The 24293-nt window shown below is 37.4% G+C and overlaps 1 protein-coding gene across 2 annotated transcripts in view; it reads right to left on the bottom strand.

Annotated features, from left to right (window-relative positions):
• The window catches only part of ADK (adenosine kinase), a 268379-nt gene that overhangs the window by 44929 nt on the left and 199157 nt on the right, over positions 1-24293 (bottom strand). For both annotated transcript variants that reach the window (XM_054637303.2, XM_054637304.2), the window contains exon 8: positions 1678-1713. In XM_054637303.2, coding sequence (XP_054493278.1) covers positions 1678-1713 — 36 coding nt within the window. The remainder of the gene's footprint in view (positions 1-1677; positions 1714-24293) is intronic.

Genomic DNA, 24293 nt, shown 5'->3' with positions numbered 1-24293 from the left:
CTGTCAGCAAACTTGACATGTGAATCGTTGCCAAGCAAGGGAGTAATAAGAGATAAGATCATAATCATTGTGCACTTTACTGATATGCTGTAATCAAATGTGGCAGATTTAGGATGTTCAGGAGGAACTGTGCTAAAATCTCTAAGCATGCACTAATGGAAAGGTTAATATGATGGTAGTTAGCAGACACCAGCAAAAGCAGTTTGTCACTAGAGCTGAATTTAAACCAGGCACATTCAAAGTCTTTAGCTCAAGGGGGCAATAAAAATATAGAATGGGTAGACTTAATACACTACTTCCTTTCTTTTTATTGTCTAGCTACCAGAGGGTACCAATAATATCTTATGCTTCATATTTTGGAGGCATCTGTGAAATTCATTCATTAGCATAAACTCAAAGTGTATTTTTATGCCTAACAATACAGATTATACAAATGAAAACTGACAGTGATAAAAAGTCTTGATTTCTACAAAGCAGCCACGTGAATTTGGGAAACATAAAATGAAATGGGACAGCCCACAGTTTTAATAGCTAAAACAGTGATGGCATTGATGTACCTGCTGGTGTATGGTTCTAAAGAAATCTAAATTGTAGAACAAAAGCTGTCAGTCTTTCCCTCTTTTTTTCTATGCAACCAATCACACACAGAAGTGGCACACTCTGGAAGCAATGCGGTTTGAATTGCGCGGCTTCTATTATTTATGCAAAATGGGTGTTGAGCAGTCAAACTCCTTTCTATTCTTTTGCACTGCAAACAAATCGATTAAGGTGGGTCTTATTCCAGTGAAAAAGCAACATGCAAAAGGATTTATGTGTGTTCAGTTCTGCAATTTAGATTTCAGTAAGATCACTTACTATCTGCAAAATTAGCACAAGCCTTGTCACATTAATTACAGTATTTAAAAACTGCCTGTTTGAATTGGTTAGAGACCAATAGCTGATGGTTCTCCAGATTAAGCTATCTGAATGTAGCCAATGGGAGGTACTAGTCAAATAAATACCTTGAGAAGATGAAATCAAAAGCTCTGAAAATCACTGTAAAATCAACAGTATTTACTTCAAGAAAGTAGAGGATCAGACATTTTTAGAGCTCAGATGGAGAACACTGACTCGAATATGTTTTGAAACAATTGCCACACTACCTTTTCTAAAAAGCAGCTGTTTGTAGAAGTATGGTTTACATTAATCAGTACCTAACAATTTTATATACAACCTTTCTAAAATTCATTTGCATAATGATAATCCGCATATGGCAGGGTTTAAGTTATTTAAGCAGTGTTATATTTCACTATTTAGTGTTGCTTCACCACTGCTTTAGCAGCGAATCCTTCTGGAGTGTAATGCAGCTAATGAGGTAGCTTTTTAACTGAACAAACTGACAGGTCCCATATCTGCAGAGGCAGCTTGAAACCGTGCCCAACCTCTCGGCTTCCCAAGAGGCTTTTCAAAATTCAATAAATAACATCTGTAGGCGATGTTGGGTGCAGACCTAGCAGAGTGCGTCATAACACTGAGCTGGCAGAACAAAGAAACCATGACGACTGCCAAGTTTCCATGGCAACCGCTGCGAGGCTTGGAGAGTATAATAGCACATCAATCATTGTCCAAAAGAACTTCATTATCAGCAAGAAAAAAACCTTTAGGATCTGTTTAGTGTGCAATTGTGGGTTAACTCACCTCAAAGCCTTGCTCTCTAGCAAAAGTGGCAGCTTCCTGAAATAATAAAAAAAGAACAGTTAATTATAAAGTGCTAGATAATGAAGAAATAACACATTTTGAAACTCATTCAGCCAGTTTTCCTTTTACACGATTATCTCAATATAGCCATATACAGTTGTGCAATTCTGATAGAAGCACCAAAAGCTTCTCCCTCTTCCCTCAAGCCCAACAACAGTACAATGTCAACACATTTCTCAAGTTCAAATAAAGAAGGTACAATATGTTTTTTTCCAAGTAAGGAAAGTTACTTCTGCAGATAGGACTTGAACTAGGAAACAGCCCTCAGACATATTTTTAATTGAAATTGTACTATCTCCATTTATGAATGACACTTCATGGGATACATGTTATCAAGCCATTTAAAAAAAATCATTTGTGCATTAAAAAATCAGGATCACTAAATGTGTTCAAACCCTTGTGGTAGAATCAGATGAGCATTTAAAAATATTCTGATGTCTTAATCACTGCTTTAAGCAATTTAACTATGTTCTTTTCCTGAAAGAACAGAGGAAACATCATGGTATCAGTATGTCCTCATGTCTTATTTATACTAATAGGTGCAACTAAAAATCTGTTTTGAAATAAAAGCAAGGGAATGGAAGACAATAGCAATGTTTTTCCCTTACTTACTTTCTATCTTAACATTGGAAATACTGCAGAAAACCCTTGAAGTCTTTATGTTTTAACTTGCATTCTTCCAGATTATCTTTGCCAAGTAATATTAATAGAGGGATAATCTAGAGCCAAAATGGTGAGTTGATCTAAGTAAACAGAAATGAATACTGTACCAAAGCAATCCAGTGTGCCTACAAGGGGTTTCAGTGCTTCAGAAAACACACAGTTGTGGACCTACATGATCCGTCAATTTGGGGGCAATAGAAGAATTTGAAGTGGGTACAATTGATTATAACAACAGTAAGTTGAGGTTAATAAAATGTGATAAGCTGAAAAGCACAACTCCTCAGGCTGCTTCACTGCAGAAACATAAGGCTGACCGGGTTACCCTTAGCTGATGTTGACAGAAAAACTGAATCATGGTCCTGACAATTGGGTGCGGGCAAGGTTAGCCACTTTGACAATTTACTTACAATTGAATCCCTTCTTGTACATCACACAGTCAATGACATTTGCTAGCCTGGCTGTCAAGAAGGAGTGTAGGGTTCAAAGATATCATGCAGTGTTTTCCTAAACCAGCATGTGATTAACAAAGCCTATGCTCATATGAAAAAAGGAGCCTTGCAAGCTTCCACTCTGTAGTGATGCACTTACAATGAACTGCAACACAATCAAGAAAGCCTCAAATGGGACCGTGACACAGAAGAAAAAATAAAATAGGAGAAATAAGGGAGCAATAAGGGGGAAGAGAATAAGAAAATTGACTAAAAATTATGTCTTCTAGCCAAATAATTTCTTTAACCTCAGGTTTTTGGTCATGCAATTGAAATCGGAAGTTACACTGATCTGTCCTAAGGGATTTCTTTAAAATCCCAATACAGCAGGACATTAACATCTGTGTTAAACTATTGTCTGGCCAGGAAATTGGACACCGGTACATGAAATAAAAACTGTTCCAGTGAAGTGGTGCTTTCTTGTGTGGGAGACTTTCAGAGAATTCATCTTAATTTTCTGTACTAGGGCACCCATGCATAGCACATGTGTTTTGGAAGACCTGGCCCTTCCACAAGAAAGGATAAATGATTGCACATTTGTTAAAAAGTATCTCATCTTCAGATTCTCCTGTAAGAGCGTCATCTTTTAGCCTGGTCTGCTGCCCAGCTACATGAATAATGGCAGCCAGCATAAAATCATAGATTTTCCTGCAGTTGACCTCTAATCTAAGGGTGCCTGAGCATGCCAAAGAACAACAGCAATCTTAATTTTCTTCTCTCCTCTCAACTGAACCTCAGAATGACTCCTGAGCAGCTTATTTCAGTAAGGATTGTGCTTACAGTCCCCTACAAACCAGCCTCTCTCAGAACAAGATCCCTTTAAGAATTAAGGCCTTTCCAGTAAAAAAAAAAAAAAATAAAGCTCAAAACACACATTTGGACTGTAGAGTTTAGTGCTTGTGAAACACTGAGAAATGTGAGGCAGGCTCTGATTGCCAGGGACAGTTCAAAGTAAATTAACCAGATAAAAGCGACGAGAACCTTTTAGTATCTATTCACAATAACAGTGAGAACAGGAAACAAGCAGAACCCATCTGTGCAGCCCTAGGGCACCTCATACTGAGCTTCACGTCTCTAATAAAGTAGTCAGGTTAAAGTCTAAGTGGATGTAACATGTGGAGACTGCTTGGGTTACAGCGGCCAGCCGGGGCGTTCCCTGGTGCAGGTGATAATCAGTATGATAATCACTATATTTACAGGCTTTCCATTTTATATCTGACACTGAAAATCACGAAGAAGGAGGGATTAAGGAAATAAACAACCCACACAGAAGCTTTACCGCTCCCCAGAGAATGCAGCATTTTCATTCATGCGTGACATGCGACAACAGCAGAGCAAAACAGCGACAGAACAGAATTTTCTTAGGAGGCTTCATTTCACATCAGGACTTCTTTCAGTTTTGATAAACTTTACACATTATTCATTCATTATTCCAACTCAGCATTTTCAGAGCTGTTTCTGTTACTGCCTACAGAACATTTCATAAACCCTCTCCCCACCTTATCACTGTTTCATACTAAAAATATTAAAAATTCACACTCCTTTTTCAATATAGCCTTTTTACTAACTGTGACAACAAATTTATTGTTGCACCATCTAAAGTAGAAATGAGATTTGTTTTTAGTTGTGAAATGTCATTTGGCTCATGCTGTTTGGGGGAAAAAAATCCTAAGTACACTCAAGCTGACGAAACCTGTGTGCAATGCCAGTTAATGGGAGTAACACAATGTCACCAAAGTTAACACACACCCTTCTCTTTACACAATAGTGAGCAGTTTACACAGGAAAGCGAGATTAATTAAGGAGATAACAATAAAAAAGACAACTTCCGTTAGTGCTGGCCTTGCTGTTATGTTAGAATTTGTTTGCTAGCTGAAAACTATTTCCATTCTTGCATGTATTCTACTGCTGTTGGAGCCCCAGCTGAAAACTTTTTCCATTCTTGCACGTATTTTATTGCTGTCTGAGCCCCAGCACTCAGTAAAAGGAACTGTTTACAATCTACACACAGGCTAATTTTAACAGGACTTGTTAAAATCCTGAGCCCTTTTATCACAGCCAGTACAAACTATTTGTTTATAAGTAAGCAGAAACGTACCCTCCAAACACAGAATCCATCAGCCTCTGCAATCCTAGGAGTAATGTATAATCCTATGCTAGCCCCCTGTGTTAGAATACTTTTATGATTATAGAGTTAAAATGGCTCAACTTTGATAATTGCATGTTCAGTTTGCCGTGAGACACAGAAGGCCCATCATATATTGAATATTCTTGGCACATCCAAAATTTTTTTTGTTGGTACCAAGGTTTTATGATTACTTGATCAAATTACAGCCAAAATGGTAACAATATGCATAGTGGGTTAAAATTAATTTATGTAGGCCAACATAAAACTCACACAATTGTACTGAACAGCATTTGAAACCACGTATTGCCAAAATTAGCTGACAAAGGCTGTTTCAAAAACACCAGCAACATTATTATGTACAATATGCATTTTAACCTTTGTATGGAAAAAAGAAGGAGCACTGAAAACTAAATTTGCATTTCATTGCCGAAATCAACATTATCTCATAAAGAAATGATAAAACAGCAGGACAGCAATGATACCCTTGCACACTGAATGCATTTCCCATAATTGCACAAAAAAGCAAATGCAGGGGACGCTGAAGATAATCCCTCCCCTGCCATCCTTCTTGGTAGGGAAAACATCTCACAGAATAACCTCAACTCACATATTACAGTACTACCCCCTGGATTTGCTGTTTTTAACTGGGAGATTACTGACAGGTTTTGAGGGAGTTCCTACTTCATTAACTGTGAACTTCCCGACTTGCCCAAAATATACCCTATTCACATTTCCAGGAATACCATCCTCTTTTCTCTGCACAGCCAGTCGGTGACGCAGAGGGCTCAGCCCAGCCCGTGAATCAGCGCAGCCTCAAGCCTGCACTCACACAGACCATGTGGAACTGCAGAGGAAGCTCCTTGCAGCCCAGAGCAGAGCTGAGTGCATGACAACAAAAAGAAATAAAAAAGTAACTCACTCAAGGAGAAATAATAAATGACCATGAGGACCATATACTTTGTGTCTGTTTGATGGGACAATTCCTACTGGTAACAACCATGTTTGATTGTCATTTGAATAGTACTTCCAACACTGTACCTTATAAGCCTTTCTAGACTGCTAAAATCTTCTAAAAATTACTCTTAAACATTTTCTTCCTTTTTTACATTTCAGAAGTACGGATTGTTAGTTTTTTTCTATTTACATTGTTTCCTTGAAGACACTGAATGCTATGATTTTCTCGCTCAGGTAATTCCCTTTTTTTTCAGTATAATCATTTACTACCATTTATCCCACTCCTGAGTTCACCTCCAATGCGGGTGTACAGTCGTGTTCTTTGTATCCTCCCCTGCTTTTCTACAGATTCTACTGTTTGTGGCAACAAAGTTACTTTCACAACTCCAACATTAAAACCCTGTTTTCTAAAAGGATGGGTGACAACTGAAATAAATAAATTAAGATATAGGGAAGATTTTTGTAGAAGTGATGCCCACTGATATCCACAACTTCATTCTGTAGAAGACAGACTCAAATGATCAAGGTTGGCTTAGACTGATAATCTTTCTTAGAGATAGATGCTGAAGTTTCATATTTCTGAAACAGACATTTTTATACAAGATTTCCTAAAGGACAGCAGACTTGTAAAACAAAAAACCAAAACCAAACAAAACAAAAAACCAAAAAAAAGTACCATTTGTCTCTCTGCACTACAGACATGAGTGTTTATTGTAATGTAATTACTAAGACTTGTAGTTTACTGTCCCTTAAGTAGGCACATTTGTCCTTCTATCTATCTGTCCCTTCTACCATCTTCCCCATTCCCTAACAAAGAGGTTTCTTATACAATTCTGTGTTTTTAGAGCTATACCCTTTTTTAATATACATCATAGGTACTGAGAACCTCTGTTTTCAGTGGCATCTGTTGTGCCCTGTAAATCTGAGTATAAGCCAAAAAATGATACTCTCTTTTGTTAAAATCTCCCTTCTTATTTTCTTGGAAGATAAGTAAAGAAGAATGAATTAACATGTGCCCTCCTTTTGGTATTTCCTTCCAAAAAACTTGTCACAGTGCAGGAGATGAACTAGTTTTTAAGAAAGAGACCTTGTGAGCTGTGCCATGCCATGTTTTCTACTCTTCCAGCTCCAGGCCAGTTTATACTAAATATGACCCTGGAAATGGGACTTAAGGCACAGAGAAGACAATGGATTTTCAATTGCTGCCTTTGAATTATAACAAAGATGTCATAAATACATTCACAAACTTCAAAGCAGTGTTGGTGGGGTGTTCTATAAAATCATCAGGTATTTAATGCAGCCCATGAACATGCAGCACTATGACCTGTCTTTATACCACTTTTTCCTGTATATGGTTCACAAAGCCAGACTAAGGTAAATCTGATTTTATTCCCTGTCCCAATTCTAGGAAAGTAATAGATTCATATACATACACACAGAGAGACAAAAGAACCACACAGGATATTTTCTGAAACACATGGTGAAATTCTGCTACAGCTGGGAAAGTTTGCGATACACGTGGGGATGTGCTACACGGATGTAATGTTTCAGTATTATTTTTGTTTGACAACACAGAGGCCTAATCCTTGATTCAGTCAGTAGTGTAAATCTGTTCATGTTTCAGAGAAGGTCAGTGAAAGTGATCAGAGAATGGACAGACCCCACACACAGCTTGAGAATCAACACTGAGAACCAGCAAGTATCCACCCCTCCTGGATATTACTGGAAAAAACGCAGCTGGCATCAATTGGATGGGCAGATTATCATAAAGGAACACTGAGGGTTTTTTTACCCCACTTTCTTTTTCTTATGAGCAGTACTAGACCTCAATTTTATTTTTTTCCATGAAGGATAGATAGTGAGAATTCATATCATATCCTAAAAAACATTTCAGCTTGCTCCAGAAATACTAAAGACACTGGCAAATATATGTACACTGTCTTCACCCAGCAGCTGAAAATATAAAATAATAAGAATCAGTTCAAGTGAATAATCAGAATAAGTATAAATACCATATGGGGTTAAAGTTGTAGTGTTCAGAGGGGGTTCTGGCAGAGTACCAGAGGTTTTTGTCTGAAAAAGCCTAGTGTGAAAAGAATTGAGAAAGAAACATATTTCCTGTCCTGCTTGGGTTCACCCTGGAGTGTTTGCATCACGTACAATTCATTAATATTCAAGCTATTTATCCTCCTATTCAGGTTACTACCAGAACTACAGTTCCTGCCAGAATCTTCTGTGGAAAGAATCACCCTGAGTCAGAGCTTAATGCCATTACAGGGTCTGCAACGGCTGCAGCAGGGATGTGCCTCTGAGCCATTTTGAAATTTTATGATGGATAAAGTGCTATTACTTACATCTCTATCTTACATCCTTACCTAAAGAACTGAACTTCTTATGACTCTGTATGTGGCTCTCTCCTCGCACATTACAAGCATCAAATTAGTGAGCAATACTTGTTTACATCATTTCTCTATACAAATATGTCTGTTTCTACCTTAAAAATAAATGCATCATCATCAGAAGTGAGAAAGAAAGAAAAAAGACACCCCTTCCTTAAATATCATTAAATCAGGAGAACATAATAAAAATGAAAACAAAAATATTAATAGCTAGAATAGTTCTATTTGTATATAAAAATAGAAGATGTGTGGGGTCTTTTGAAGTCTTTAATACTGCTCACTGAACGCTCCCAGTGCTACCTTTCTGGCTGGAGGGTGACAAACAGAAATAAAAGCTTGCATCATTTTCAATGAGGCCTTCTGTGATTGTAACCACTTAAACTAGCCTGAAATCAGACTAGATATTCTCATCTAGCAATTTCAGATGAAGAGAATAATCAGACACTCTGCTAAAAGTGCTAGGATCTAGCAGGATTCTCTCTAGTCCTGCTAAAAGGTTAATGTATTTTTAGCAGTGAAATTGAGTTGTTTTATATACTTTGTTTAGTGTGATGTCATGCACAACCATTTAGAATTATAACTGAGGCTGTGGCATTGGGAACTCTGTAAAAAGCAATCATTGTGTCACACTCTTCATGTGCTGGGCTTGCTTTGCTGGCTAACTCTGGCAAAAAAATAAAGTTGCTCACTGCAATCTTCAGCAATAACAATATCTTTTAAATTGATCTTCAAATGACATATTTTACCCTTTCAATGAATTTCAAACCCACTTGACTTTAGGATTCTTACTGGAGTTTCTTGTGCTGTTTAATGCAAATTCAGTGATGCATTTATCTGTATTCAAGATACAAATACTCAAGATGAATTTTGTTTTCTGAAATTTTCAATTTTAGCTAACTGTAGCTACTTTATGGAAGGAAAAACCTAGTTCTCAGTCTGTACCAGCAGCGCTCTCTCACAACATGGTCATTGCACAGAAAAACAACATTTATATCTGACCACAGTTAGATCACTGTGGTCCTGAGTGAAGAACACAAGTTCTAATTCCAGATGTGACTAGGGCACTATTTATCATTTTGGACAAGTTGCTAATTTCTTGGATCAATTTTTAAAAAATCCATAGAAGTTAGAATTTAACTGCTTTTGACCATTAAGTATTTATGGATGAGGGAGTTTGGTAAAGTTTATTTTTCTATTAGAAGCCATTCTGAACTTGAGACAGGCTCAAACAGATCAGAGATCAAAAGAATAGTCAAATAATGAAATTAAAGGGATATGATTCCAAAATATTTTAAAATGGTATTAAAAAGACACGCAGTGGTTGAGTTTAGGAGGGACCTCTGCACATTATCTCCAGAGTCCAACCCCATTCCTCAAGCAGGGTCAGCTAAAGCAGGCTGCCCAGGACCCCCAAGTTTTGAATATTTCCAAGGATGGAGTCTCCACAGCCTTTCTGGAAAATCTGTTTCAACACTTGACCACCATCACAGTAGAGATTTTTTCTTATGCTTAAATGAAATCTCCAGTAGCTGAATGTGTGTCTGTTGTCCCTCTTTGTGTCACCTCCCACCGCTGCAAAGAGCCTGCCTCCATTTTATTTACTACCTCTTGTTAGTGTGCCTTGATAACACCTCCCTGACCTCCTCTTCCTCAGACCCTCACTCTCCCCTCCTCATACAACAGATGCTCCAGCCCTCACTCATCTTTGTGGCCCTTTGGTGGCACCACTCCAGTAAATCCCTGTCCTTCTCACGCCAGGAGCCCAGAACTGGACCCAGCACTGCAGACACATCTCATCAGGGCTGAGCAGAGGGGAGGCACAATCTCTGCCCCTCCACCTGCTGGCAGTGCCCTTCCTAAGGCAGCCTGTGGTGCTGAGCTCCCTTCCTTGTTGTGCAGTCACATCCCTGCCTCATATCCTTTTTTTCCACTGAAATTCTGACGTCCTCTTTTGCAAAGCTGCTTTCTACCCAAGTGGTTTCCAGCCTGTCCTGGGACTAACGTTCCTCCCTAGGTAAGATGACCTTCCATTTCCATTTGCTGAACTTCATGAGATTCCCATCAGGCCATTTCTTCCCTCTGTCAAGGTCTTTGAAACTTGATATTATACTGTGATTTTTCTTGAGGAAGCGGGGTTCAGAATTCCTATGACAAATGAAACTACAAGCATACTGAGGATTCCATTCTACTTTTAAGACACCACACTTAAGAAAAAAGGAAAAAAAAAAGAAAATTACAAAAACTAAGAGGTAAAAATAATAAAATAATAAAATAGTGTATAAGGATGCATTAATTCCTATAGAAAAAAACAGATATTGTAATTATGGAAAATTACATTCCTGCATTGAAGATCAGTAATCTTTCACCTAATACATAACAACATAATTATGAAAACAACTTACTTGTCAAAAGTGCATAGTTTAGCAATGCATTACTCCATGGATAACTGTATGCAGATCCCTTTCTTTCAGTGTGACCATTTGCCCCAAGATGCACTGGGTATGCAGCAGTAATATTGATATGCTGAATTCACAGGTTTTGCCTGCAGGGTATTTGCTTCCCTGTTAAACCAACCTTATGTACACACATACATATACATACACATACATGACTTTTACAAATGCATATCTAGATCATGATAAAACAAATGTGATCTCCCTGTCTAAAACTTCCTGTTTCAGTTTTCCATATGCACTCATTTTCCAAGCCCTTCCTTGTTAAATTAGTGGTTTTCATAAGCAATTATATTCACTAGACCTCCAGCTAGGGAAAAACAAGATGTCTGCAATGGAATCCCATTCAGTAAAATATAACAATTTATTGGCACCCTCACCTTTTCTGAGCACTGGAAGGTTATGAAGACCTACAGCTATGATTTGAGATACACTGGTTATAGCATCATTCATATTAAATAGTACTGACAGATATTTTTGTTACTATGAAGTTATTTTACCTTGTTAATATAGTTGCAATGACTTATTATCCATTTCCCCTTCAAGGTATCATTTGATATATTCACTAGTTATAAAACATTAAATTATAAATACATTTTTCTTTCAGCATACTGACTGAAGTTGTACAATTTGCTATGTTCATAAACTCACATAAATAACTTTTAAAGCCAAGCTGAAAAATAAAATTTGGACTCAGTCCACACAGAGAAATGAAAGATTTGGTCAACATCTGAATAAAAGAAAATTCTGAGTTTCAACTGTGCTATTTTTACAAGAACACTTCTCTAAATCTCTGTTAAGCAAGGACACCATCCTAGTGCCACCAACTGTATATTCTAAAGGATCACAAAAATCTATAATAGTTTTCAAACAATAAAGTTTTATAAACTTGGTACAGAATGATACAAAAAAATTACCATTTCTGATTCTACCATATGTGCATTCTCCACATACTTCCAGACTCAAGGAAATTTTTTTTTATGCCTCAGCTACATTTCAGAACAGCTACCATTTCACCTCTAATTCTATTACTTCAAAACGCTACATTTATTTTAGGATTTGTCTCCCAACTATTCTTTAATTACTGAGATAACAGATTGACATTAAATTTGAGTATACATTTATATATTTGTTAACCAGTTCTATATGCTTAGTAGATGTAAGCAAATGAACCTGCAATTGCACCTGATACCTTTCTTATTTTACACATGACAAGCGGAAGACTACAAATTATTCTGAAGCTGAAATTAGTAGTCATAGTAATAGTAGTAGTAATTCAGTTTTGGACAGGTTATTTTTAGCTATGTACTTGCTCAAGCCCTTCACTGCAGATTTCTTACACCTCTGAGTGTTTCAAAGTATAAATAATCTATTTTTTCCTCTGCCTCTAGCATTACATTTGTGTTTAAATATAACAGAAGTTATTTCAAGCTATTTAGTTTGACTCACACTTTCCAACACAAAGGATTCCTGTGATTTTTTTCCAAGATGCTGTGTCTCTTCCATTTTATGCAAAATTTGAAAAGAGCTGTAGGGTCAGCTCAGTGCTGTTCTTTTGCTCAGACTGCATTCTGATTTGGGCTCTAGAAATTTACTTCTTTCTCTTACATTGGTAATAAATTTTTTGGCCAAATACCAGATAACAAGTGAATGAGAACATTCTAAAGCAGTAGTGCTATACTCTCAGAACAGAAGTAGTGGCAATAACAGCACACCAGATGCTGCATTGGAGTTTTTTTTTTTTCTTTTAAAGACAGTTATTTATGGATTTAGGGAAATGAAGAAAAAATAGGCTGAGGCCTCTGAAAAGTGGCACAAATTTGTAGAATCTCCTTGGTTTGAGGTTTATTTTCTTTTCTAAAGAGCTACAAGGAATGTAGTGCTCACATAATGTACTAAAATCTAATTATGTTATAAACAAGTCAGAACAGATATTCAGCACTAGCAAACATGTACACTACAACTTCCTGATTCCTTGCCTCTTGTCAGATTTTTATATCATGCATTCTCCTCTTTCAGTCACATTAATCAGCTCTTCTGAACAGTGCTTAAAGAAGCCACATATGATATCTACCATGCCATGTTTTGAAAATCACCATGCTCTAAAAAGGCATTTTGATCTCAGGTTTAGACCATGAAAATGAACAGTTTATTTGGAGCCTGGATGGCTTACATGGCAAGCAGTGAACAGTTTGCAGAGGATACTGTGCTAAAAGTGTCACTTTAAAAAAATAATATTGAAGCAGTTCTTTACAAACATGGCACTTGTCCAAAGCACATATGGAACGTAAATATAACCGTAAAATTTTATGCACCAGATTTGACCAAGGTCTTGAGTGCTAATTTATATTTTCTCCATTTTGCTGGAAGACTAGCTGCATTTGATAAAGCTACTTCATAAGGACTCTGTTCTCCTAACATTTACACATCACACATCTGGACTTGGAAAAGGATTCTGAGTAAAAGAGCCAACTAATGCAGATCTTGTTTATGTTATATGCAATTACTCTTGTGTCATGAATCTCTCTGGGATATCAGAATGTGCTGAAGACACTCAAACAATATATACTTCAAATAAAAGTGCAAAAGCTTGAGTGTTTCCATCCCTACCAATGATCTTGGTACACACGATCATGGAAGAAAATTAATGCTATTTGTATTTTCTGACAATATTGCACTTCATTTTTATTAATTATTTGTATGTAATTAGAGCTGCCCTTAGCATCTGAAGATCTCTGTTTGGATTGTTTTTCTCTTACAACTCGCTCACTGCAGCCAAGGGAACTAAGTGATGGCAGTTGCAACACTCAATTCAGTTACATAAACACATCTTCCTTGCCAGATTCCCCTGCGGTGTTCCCATTTCATGAAGTCAGGCTGTAGCATTTAGTAATGTACTGTACCAGCAAGTTTCTTTTCATGTCACAAAAGATTAGGTCCTCTGCTCCTGGCAGCAGAGCAGCATGTGTGTGAGCATCACACACATGGAATCCACCCCACACCAGGTGGCTGCACCAGCAAGAGAACAGAGAAGAAATACAATACTTGACTAGCTGCAGAACAAGAACTGGATGTCAGATTTTAGCAGGAGAAAGACAGCCTTCACCCAGAAAAAAAAGCAGATTCATTCCTAAGCCTGTTGCAGTGTCAACAACAATGAGTGTATGCTACACTTTCAACCATACACAAGATGCATGTGCTTCAGTCTATACTGAGTGTATTTGGCAGTAATGATAAATAATGCTCTGGCCAGACCCTCCCGGTAGATGTAAATAGAGTTACACTTTTTAACATCACAGCTGGAACAAACACACCTCTGACTATGAAAGCAGTATGTGGTAAAAGAGGTGACATAGACAGAGTGACCTAATCCATCACACAGCCCATCAGCTGCAGGGATGAGGGGCTCTCTGGACAGAGTTCCTCCCACACCTGCCCATCAGTGTAAAGCTGGGTGGTCACAGTCCAGTGATTTGCCAGATCTTACCTTCCCCATGGACAGGTCACTGCCAAAGGCTAGCTGGGAAATTAGTGGCTGGATGGCTCTGCAAGGATCAGGCACAATGTGAGTCTCTGGGCATGTTTGTAGCAGGCAGTGGAGCATCACAGAGGTCTCAGAACTGCCTGAGCTACCAGGCTGAGCTGGTAATTCATGCACAGTCACACAGCTGAAGGTACTTTTGAAGCACCAGCAAATTGAATCATCTAGTTTTGCAGGTTGCCTGTCCTGGGTCAGTTCAAGTGTCATTGGTTGAAGTGTACACCTATGCACTTCAAGGATTAGTTGTAAATTCCACTTGCTGCCTAGATAAATATAAAAACACTGAGGGTTTTTTTTTCTGAGAAAGAAACATAGGAGAACGGAAAGAATCCAAACAAAAACTGAAGTAGCTGAAATTACTTCTTAATGGTTAAGAATTACAAAACCATGAAAGAGGCTTTTTTGGATACTTTTACACAATTCTCAGTCAACACTGAAGCTGTGTAAAAAAGCTTCCTTCCTTCTTTCTAACTTAAGACTTAATTTTCCTTTGGGGTCCTTTGATCAGGTTAAAGAGTCTAAACAACAGCACTGCTATATAAAGCTGGAATCTGAACCACCTGGTCCACATGTTCACTGCCAGGACTTAGGGAGGTTGGATCAAACTTCCTAGCTAAAGTGATTTCCTTACTCTTCTCTAAAACTCCTACAGACAAATAATACCTAACAGCACCATGTCCACATCCCTACCCAGCAAAGTGAGATTCTTTCTTTGTGAGAATTCTGACACGACACAATGCAAGGAAGAAAAGATCAACCATTACATGAATGTAGATCAATTTTACTTTCACATTTTCACATGGAATTGCTAAAGGTGGGCTCCAAGTGTTGACATGTTTGCTCAGTAATTCATGGGCCATGCTTCTCCTCAGTTAAACAAGAAAAAAACCCCACCTCTGTTCCAGCATAAGCTTGTCCACAAGTGGACACAACACAAATCTGAGTTAAAGCTGTTGTGCTTAAAATTATGCGCTCTTTCAGTTCAGATTAATGTTTCCTTGTAACCAGTCTTTATTAAAGGAGAATGACTGATATGGTGGATTAAGTCTGCAGTCCTGCAAACTGCTTTTCTTCAAGTATCCATACTTAACTCACACTCCCTACGCATGGAAAAATCTAGCTATGAAAAGCAGTGGTCTGCAAGTATGGTAAGAGTTTTCACCTTTTACTTGCCCACAAGTCATACTGAGGTAATGCTTTACTGCCCAGTGGTTAATGCTGACTTGGGAAATCTAGTACCTGGCTTCTCAATTCTATTGGGTAGTGAGCTGCATGCCAAGGTTTAGAAGTTGCCACCTAAATTCTTCATAAATTTGCCATTTCTAAAATAAAAGAAGCAGCAGGTAAAAATCACACCACTTTCTGTGATGCTATTTTATATAATACTAACAACCTGTAAATATCCAAAGGATAGTTTTATTTAGTTAACACTTATAATCAGATAAAGTGTCTTCCTGAATAGCACACATTATTTTCTTGAAGCACTGCAGGTAAGTACCAATATTCCACAGAAGACTACAGGTTAAGTATATACTAGTGGAGTCTCTTCTGATAGGAGCCAGTGAAGCTTTTCTTGCAGCTTAGTGGCAAAGAATTTACAGTACTAGGGATGCCAACAACCCAACATCCATTTGCAACATAAAACGTTCTGTAAATCTGTGTGTTCCTGTTTGTTTAGAAAAGTGTGTGACACTCTCAACTTCTACTTTCAATACTTGTGCAGAGAATATTCACAGTTCAGGTGGCATTTGGGTATTTTGCATTTCAGAACTAGCAAAGAAGTCTGGTGACATGGTCATTGCTATGGTAACTATACTTTTGTAGTAAACACTGAAGTAAGTAGGTACATAAAACATGTATAAGTTGTCACTATATAAGTTACTGTTGCCCTGGGGCTGCAATAATTTCCTTCCTTTAAAATCGTTAAATCTAGCCATAAATACTTGGTATCTCTCAATGTCCTATAATTTCAATAAGATGACAAGGCTCCTCGTACATAATATAGTGCAAACACACAAGCACATCAATTTATCAAAATAGGAACTTTCTGAAGAAGTAATTTATTGGCCTGTAAGTAGCAAAGTATGAACAGGCTTCTGGCCTGAATAAAGAAAACTACTTCCAGGTTTGCACTCAGGCAAGACTGAGCTGTTGTGGGTATAAAATGCTAAGGCAATTTCTCCATCACTGGGAAATACAGAGTCATTTCCAGGCAGAGAGCTCCATTGGATCTTCTCAAGTTTTTCCCTTATTCTTTATTTCCTCCTCTCCTCAAATTATACACTAATGGCTGAGATGTGGAATGTAAAAGACAGGCTGGACCGTGCCTCCTTCAGCAAGCAGCAGTAATGTGCAGAAAAAGGGTTTGGTCCCCCTTTTGTCCCAGCAGAGCAATATAACACCATTGTTATGTCTTTCATACACAAACTTGTTTTGGAACAGCAAAGCACAAGCTTAACACAGAGCTTAACCCAAGCTTCTCACACATAGTGACAATGAACTGATACTCAGAGAAAGGAAGCACAGTTGTCTTCCAATTTAGAGCAGGACTGCAACTCTGCTGGTCTGCCCATGGCACAGAATGAAGGCAGGCACTGATAGGTCAAGTGGATCCCCTGGGATCACCTCCTTGGCTTACATTACATGTATGGCTTGGAAGTCTTACACTTCAGAAACAAAGAGAACAGTGTTCTGTGACAGCTGCATTATATCATCATATCAAATGGATTAGGATGGCCATGGAGACTGGAAGGCCCAGCCAGCTATCAGTGATGAGGGAAGTACAGCTGAATGTGTCTTTTACAGAACATTTACCAACGAATGCCCAGTGACTGGACAAACATCAACAGACACCCTCTTAAACTAGAGAATCCTGCTGCTGCAAGAAAAAAAGAGAAAAGGTGCTCATTTTATGTATGATGAGAAAGCATCTACTTTAATGCATCATTGATGTTCTGGTCATCTCTCTAATGCCAATATTAAGTCCTGTTTTTCACTTAAAGCAGATATTTGACCTCTGTTTGCTGTGACATATACTGTATCATAACCTTACTTGCTTTCAATATATTTTCTGAGTGTACAAGAACTTTATTTATGAATCCTTTGACAACTAGGTCCTTTACCATAGATACTCACTGGCTGTATCCCAAAGGGTTTACCAAATATCATAAGTAATCATCATTTGAAATTTGACATTCAGGCTATATTCAAAGATGGAAATTTGTACACAAACTATTCACAATGACTTTACCTAATTATATCTAGAAGGACTAAAACAGTGCAGGCAGCTCTGATATGGGATTGCTGAAATGGTATTTATCAGTCCTTGCCTCACGATTTTATAGACTGTAACAATTTTTCTTTGGGAAAGAAGCTCAAGGACTGTTTTTTGATTTCTTATTTTTAGATGGACTGTCTCTAATTAACTACATCCCTAATAAAAAAAAAAATCATGCAGCCACATCCTCTTTTCTTTAAAATATCCCCCATGTCTCTGCTGCCTTAGCTACACTGTACAGAGGGAACCTGAGACAGAAACTACAAGTCTGGAAAGGGACAACAGGGAGCAAGATCTCCATATTCCTCCAGCAGTAAATTCTTAGATCAACTCAGGCTGCAATGTGCAACTTCACACTAATATAACTGCAAATCACCCCCTCAGAGGCTTCATTCACCAGTGGTGCTCTCACTTCATTGTGCTGTTTTGCTGATCCAGAAGGTACACAAGTACAGGTTAACAGGCTGGTGCACTGTGGCTGTTTATCTCATGCTCTGTTACATTTGGAAATCTGTTCTTATGAGTCAACACTGATACACAACAATTTAAGGTTGGTACCACTTGAGAAGAATAGAATTTTTGCACTGTTGTGTAATCCTTGGTCTTTTCTTTGGAGTTAATGTATGATACTTTTAAAAAGCGATGATGATAATGATGACAATGATAACAACAAGAACGCTATTAGTAATTAACAATAATAATAAGGACAAGAATAATAATAATCCAGGGTGAAAATTTACATCAAGTCAATATCAGTAAAAATCAGGGTATGAACTGATAACTTCAGTATTAAGAACTCAAGTATTGCTGTAAGAATTTTACAATCCACAGCTTGAATAGAAATTCCAAAAACCCAGGGTTGGAGTGATATTGAAAAAAAATCAATTAAACTAAGGTAAAAGACAAGCAAGTTACTCATACATTAACTCCTGCTGGTCTTGATACTACGAATGAAAACATAAAAAAGTCCAGTGTTCTGAAAATGTAATTCCCAGCTAATTTATTTCTCCAAACACTAAAATATTTAGTAGCAACAATAGTTATTCTGTAGTTTTACTACAGGATACTGTATCATTAGTAGTCTCAAGAGTAGGACTGAGACACCTCCCCAACACACAGCTCCTTCCTTCATGGTGCTCTTGTGCTGACAGAGGACCAAATTACCAAAGAGCCAGCTATTTCTCACAGATCTTGCATCACACAAACCCTGCTGTCACATTAAAAACTAATGTGGAAATGCAGGGAAGCCCAATCTCCTTTCCCTTTGCTCCCCTGCATAAGAGTTAGGCATAATTCAGTTAATGTATTCTTAGCCCACAAGCTTTCACTCTGTTCTGCTAGAATTCAACAGTTGTTTTAAAACATGGGGACTACTACTGAAAGTTGCTGGAAGTATTCATGCAGGAAGCTGAAAAGATTGACAGTGAATTTTTTTACTTATATAGCAAAGACTAATTTGTATTTTACGCTGTTTCAGCAGTCTTTAACTGTTTTCTTCAAAATCACTGGCTCAGTGGCACCATATGGAGCATGTTGAACTTAAGGTACCAAGAATGTGTCCAAGATATATCTCACTCCAGTGTGTTAAAACATTCCACCCTGCAGCTGTCATTATAGGAATATAATTCATACCCTAAAGTTTAAAGAAAAACAGTGCAGCTTACTATGCTTACAAAAATACAAGATTCTTTTGGTTCCAAGTAACAGTCAGTAAATGGAAAACAGTTAATCTTAAAAACTGCTGTCTTAAATATTTGAAATTTTAACTGATCATGAACTGCTTTAATTCTGCATGATATTTAAGACTGAAAGCAAACCAAAAAAAAACCAAAAACAAAAAAACAAAACAAAACAAAAAAAACAAAACCAAAAAACCAACCACCATGGAAGAGAATAAGAGAATTCCCAAAAAAAACATATCAAGGGACTTGTATATCCAACTTTAGCACAGATCATCATTGCTATTTTTCTTTTCCATTCACTGCATTTATTTTAAAAATTGATATATGAGATTATGGAGCAAAAACCTTAGCTACAATTTGTAATGGCACTGAACAAGTGTATCATCAGTGTTATGAGATTTCACCTCTCTCTGGTAATTACTTCTCTTTATTCATTTTCTTTATCTCTGTTTAAAGTAAGTTTCTCAGGACAAGGCATGCCTCTTACTCTGTTTTGCACAGTATAGATATATATTAGGAAATGTTATGAAAAGGTAAGCATTGCAACTTGCTCCGATGTCAATTTAAATTAGTCACAGGGTTTGGGCAACTTAGCATAGACAAAATTAGTTACATCTCAAATAGTTTTCAGGATCAATTGATTATATTTCAAATCTCCTTTTGTGAATTTTATTTACATGATGAATAATTTTTCTTCCTTGTGATCCTGAACAAGGATTTATTGCAGAAGATCTTACTAATAATAAAAATAAAAAACTGTAGCACTGAAAATATTTTTCTAATCTAATTAAAGAAATAATTTGAAACATTTCTACATATTATATAAGTTACCCAATTCTCTGCATCCACCTAACTCTCAAAATCATTACATTATCATCAAATGTACAAGATTGTAAAATAGAAAAATTCGGGGGTTTTCTTTGTGCTTCATTGCATGAAACACAATTCTAAAAGTTGTTACCCTGAAGAGCATCCACAAGACAGAATGTCTGTATAGCTTACTCCTGAATTAAGCATTTTCCTGGTCTAATAACATTGTTCAATAATCTATTACCTGCTCTCTTCCCACTGAATCTATGCAAATGTTGTCGGAAGTAGGTAACTTCTGTTAATTTATGCTGCAATATTTTACACAATGCATTTTTCAAATTCAAGTAACAATAAAGAGAAACCTTTTTAAGAGTAGCAGAGGTTAAGCATGGTTAAAAAGTGATAATTGACATTTAAGTTCCTAAAAAAACCAACTCCAATGGAAGAGGTACAAAATGAATCCCTATGGCCTGAATAATGTCTGTTACAATGAAGACCCTCCCCTAAAATACTTCATATCTTTACCATAAATGAAAAAAATAACTTTGGGATAGGTTATGTTGTCACTTCCTTGCAGACTTAAAAATTATCCCAAGAACGTGGCTGAAGATCATGTTAACACCCTTAACACTTTCATCTTGATTTTAGCTTGTTCCACCTGAAATATATACAGGCACCACTCATCCTGGGACACAGAGTTCTTGTTTGAAATATTCAAGAAACTCATCTGCAAGTAAAGCTAATATGGACTCCTGAAACATAGGGTTTTCAAGGGGTCTAAATAATGGGTCCAACCTCCCACCATTCTACACTTTAGAATGCTCCTAAGCCTGTCCACCCACCTCTCAGGTAATGCTTGTTCAGAGACAGGTCACAACTGGCAGCATAAGGCTATGTACTTCTTCAGCTCTTTTTGTGACTTTAGATTCTAGAAGAAAGGAATTTGGTTCCAGATGATGAGTGTTCTTTTTTGAGCAGTGAGATTCAGTAGTTTGACTCATTATCGTAATTCACATATACCAAGATGCAGCTCCATCCAAATCTGGCATTTACTTTGATGTTCAAATCAAATGCATAGTGTTTGGCAACTATATATGCAGAATTTAAATTGACTGATCCATTTATCTGAAACTGGTATGTGTCCAAGACCACTCACAGATGTATTTCTCCTGCTCTAGTAGAAATTCCAACAAGAGGAAAAAGACATGTTAATCATAGCTGCTCCAAAATAACACATACAGCAAATATTGTGTGTTAAGACCATCTGACTGCCCACCCACATTTCAAAAGAGGTTGAGAAAAACCAGGTAAACTGATGGTAACGGATACCTGTGATTCCATTAAAATGCAGATATTTTTCCAGTTGCAGGGAGGTCCTCCTTGCAGAGCAATCAGGACTACCACAACAACACATTTTATGGCTACCACTTAATTTTTCATGAAAATTCTAGCTCTTTTTTTATTTAAAGGACTGTTGCACACCCTGGAGAGCTCAACAGTCTGACAGACAAGTTAAACATGCCCTGGTTTCTCAGAGGAATTCTGGAGCAGAAACATGCTTTATTAAAAGAGATTCTAAAGAGAACCTAGGGTCAAAAATAGTGTCCATAGCTTGGCCTCTCAGATTCTCAAAAACAGAATCCTACAGAAGGGCAGCCACAGACAAAGAGAAATGAACAGAAATGCTGTTGATTGGTGCCTGCAGACTGGCTTAGACTCATAGGACAATAATAGCAAGATGAAGAAGCAGAATTTCTCAAGTTCTGAAAAAAGATCGTGAATTTCCCTTGAATTGAGATCCATGAGTTTCCAGCCTCAGAAAAGTTTAAAATAGAATTCCTAACTCCAGAAATACTTGGGATATCTTCAAACAGCTTATTCAGCTAGCAAGGCTATACCTTGACAAGAGCAAACCAGCTTGACAAGTATCACAAAGGACAGGCTGCTTGGGGGTCCTAAGGGTCTTCCACTGGAATGTGTAGCCCCTTGCCATTGCCTTCAGGTGAGTTTCTCCAATGCTAAAGGGTTTTGCCTGCAGCCCAGCTCATCTGGTGGGACCAGAAGCAGATGCTGATGGCTGGTACCTTTGCAAGGGTGGAGAGGAAGTCCTTCTCCTTAGCTGTGGGGGAAGAAAGAAACTTTCTACTTGTGAAATTATAGCCTTCAGATAACATCAATTGAAGACGATGGACACAACTGTTTGTAGAATTTCAAGTTCAGAGTACGGGGTTCCCCTCTACACCACTAGAAACATAACCAGCAAACAGGTTTCTATATTTCAACAGTTCTACTGTCCCAGTCATGAAACTGCTACAATTCTGTCCTTTAGAGAGAAGCTCCTGCACCTGAAAACCACTTCAGCAGGGAAAGCAAACTGACCCGTGGATGCTTGTTTCCCTGAAGTGATTGCATATGCTGCTGGTTTGGACACAGAATATGAGGAGTCAAAGGAGGGTTTGAGGACTTAAAGAGCAACATTTTGACAATGTTACTTATCACATGTGGATTAGCAGTAGTTTTACTAAAGGACAGGTTTAATGGATCACTTCTCTGGAGAACTAAAAAAGACCCAAATGCAATGACTAGGAGGGATAAGTTCTGTTAACTTAGAACAAAAAACTTATACAGCAAAGCAACTTCTCCACATTTCTGGCCCAATAGGTCAGTACTTAAACAAATGTTTTTTAAGTCAGAATATGACCATTAAATCTAAAAATACAGCTCAAGGACACACTTTGATGTGGCTGCAAGATGATCACCCAAAGGCTATTATAAATGGGGTGGCTTAAGTTTATAAATAAGGCAAGGTTTTAGAGATCAATTAATGCCTTTGGGAAAACCATGGATGCTTTTATCTATCTTTTAAATATATCAGGTATGCTGCAACATACTTTTTCTATTTCTTTTCCAAGCTTATTTCCTGCTTTTAGGAAAACTCTGAAAAAAAAATTAAAATTAGAAAAATATTTTTGCAACCCTTACATATATTTATGCCCCATTGCATGTGCTTCATAATATATGAACAATTAGTTTTCAATTTAACATCATTGCCTAAACTATGATTAAAAAAAACCCCACAGATTTTAATCAGTAATAGTTTAGCATATGTACATTCTAAATAATCTCAGTGTTTATGTCAGCACATGAAGGAATAATCTCTCTTCATTAATTTACTTATACATAGCAACTTTTCAATAGTCTTAAGGCAACAGCAGTGGATTAAATTTATTCTTATAAAATCTACAGAAGGAATCCTGGTAACAGAAGATTATATAGCTAATTGGAAAGAAGAGAGGGTTCAAATGCCTAATTTTGCTCTTTGTTGAAGCAAGCCAGAAAAATGAAACTAGCTAATAGATTTATAATGAGATGTGAAACTCTCTTGAGGGAATAAAAATATTATATGAGCTATATAAACAGAGAGAAGGAAGGTGTTGACAGAGAAGGATAACATGAGAGAAAGAACAAGGCTGAAACTGCAGTTTTGAAAAAATAGTGCTACGCAATAGTACAGAAAAATAGGTTAACATAATAATGATATTGCCAATTGCCAATTCTATTCCAAAACCCCCAAACCATGTTTTCAAGATTCTGAACATCAGCATGGACCTACTACTGTCTCCTCAACTATCCTTCCCTTTTCTCCCCTTTCAAGAACCTTTGCTCAGACTCAAATTCATAAGCCAGGAAGCATCAGTACATACTCTTTAGGTAAAAACTGTCTCTTTTATATAAAAACCTCTGTCCAAGAACATTTACAGCTAATTTACAACTTACCCATTCATAATAACATTTAAGTCAGCCAATAATTGTTTCTTGCTGTATTGCCTGGGAGACCCTAACAGCAGTGGCTGCTTATATCTGATGAAACAGAGAGGTTATCATGTTTTCTCTTTCAAAGTCCTTTGTACCACCATGCATTATCCTCTCATCTAATTAGATCTAGTGATTGTGTTGTTTAAGAAAGCTGGACCAGCTCAGTGATTAACAGCAGTCTGGCCCACAGAACTCAATGTTGCTCTGGATGTAAAATTGTTATTCTGAGTAAAGGGGGCAGATGACATCATGTGATAAGGGCAGGTGAGAGAGGCCTGCATCAGCTCACACTTAGATGCTATCCATGGGGATAGCATGGCACTGCAGCCTTACAATCCACTGCAA

The sequence above is a fragment of the Agelaius phoeniceus genome, chromosome 9 (genome assembly GCF_051311805.1).
Source record: "Agelaius phoeniceus isolate bAgePho1 chromosome 9, bAgePho1.hap1, whole genome shotgun sequence".
NCBI lineage: Eukaryota > Metazoa > Chordata > Aves > Passeriformes > Icteridae > Agelaius > Agelaius phoeniceus.
The sequence above is the reverse complement of the archived record's forward strand: the minus strand, read 5'-3'. Positions and strand labels throughout refer to the sequence as shown.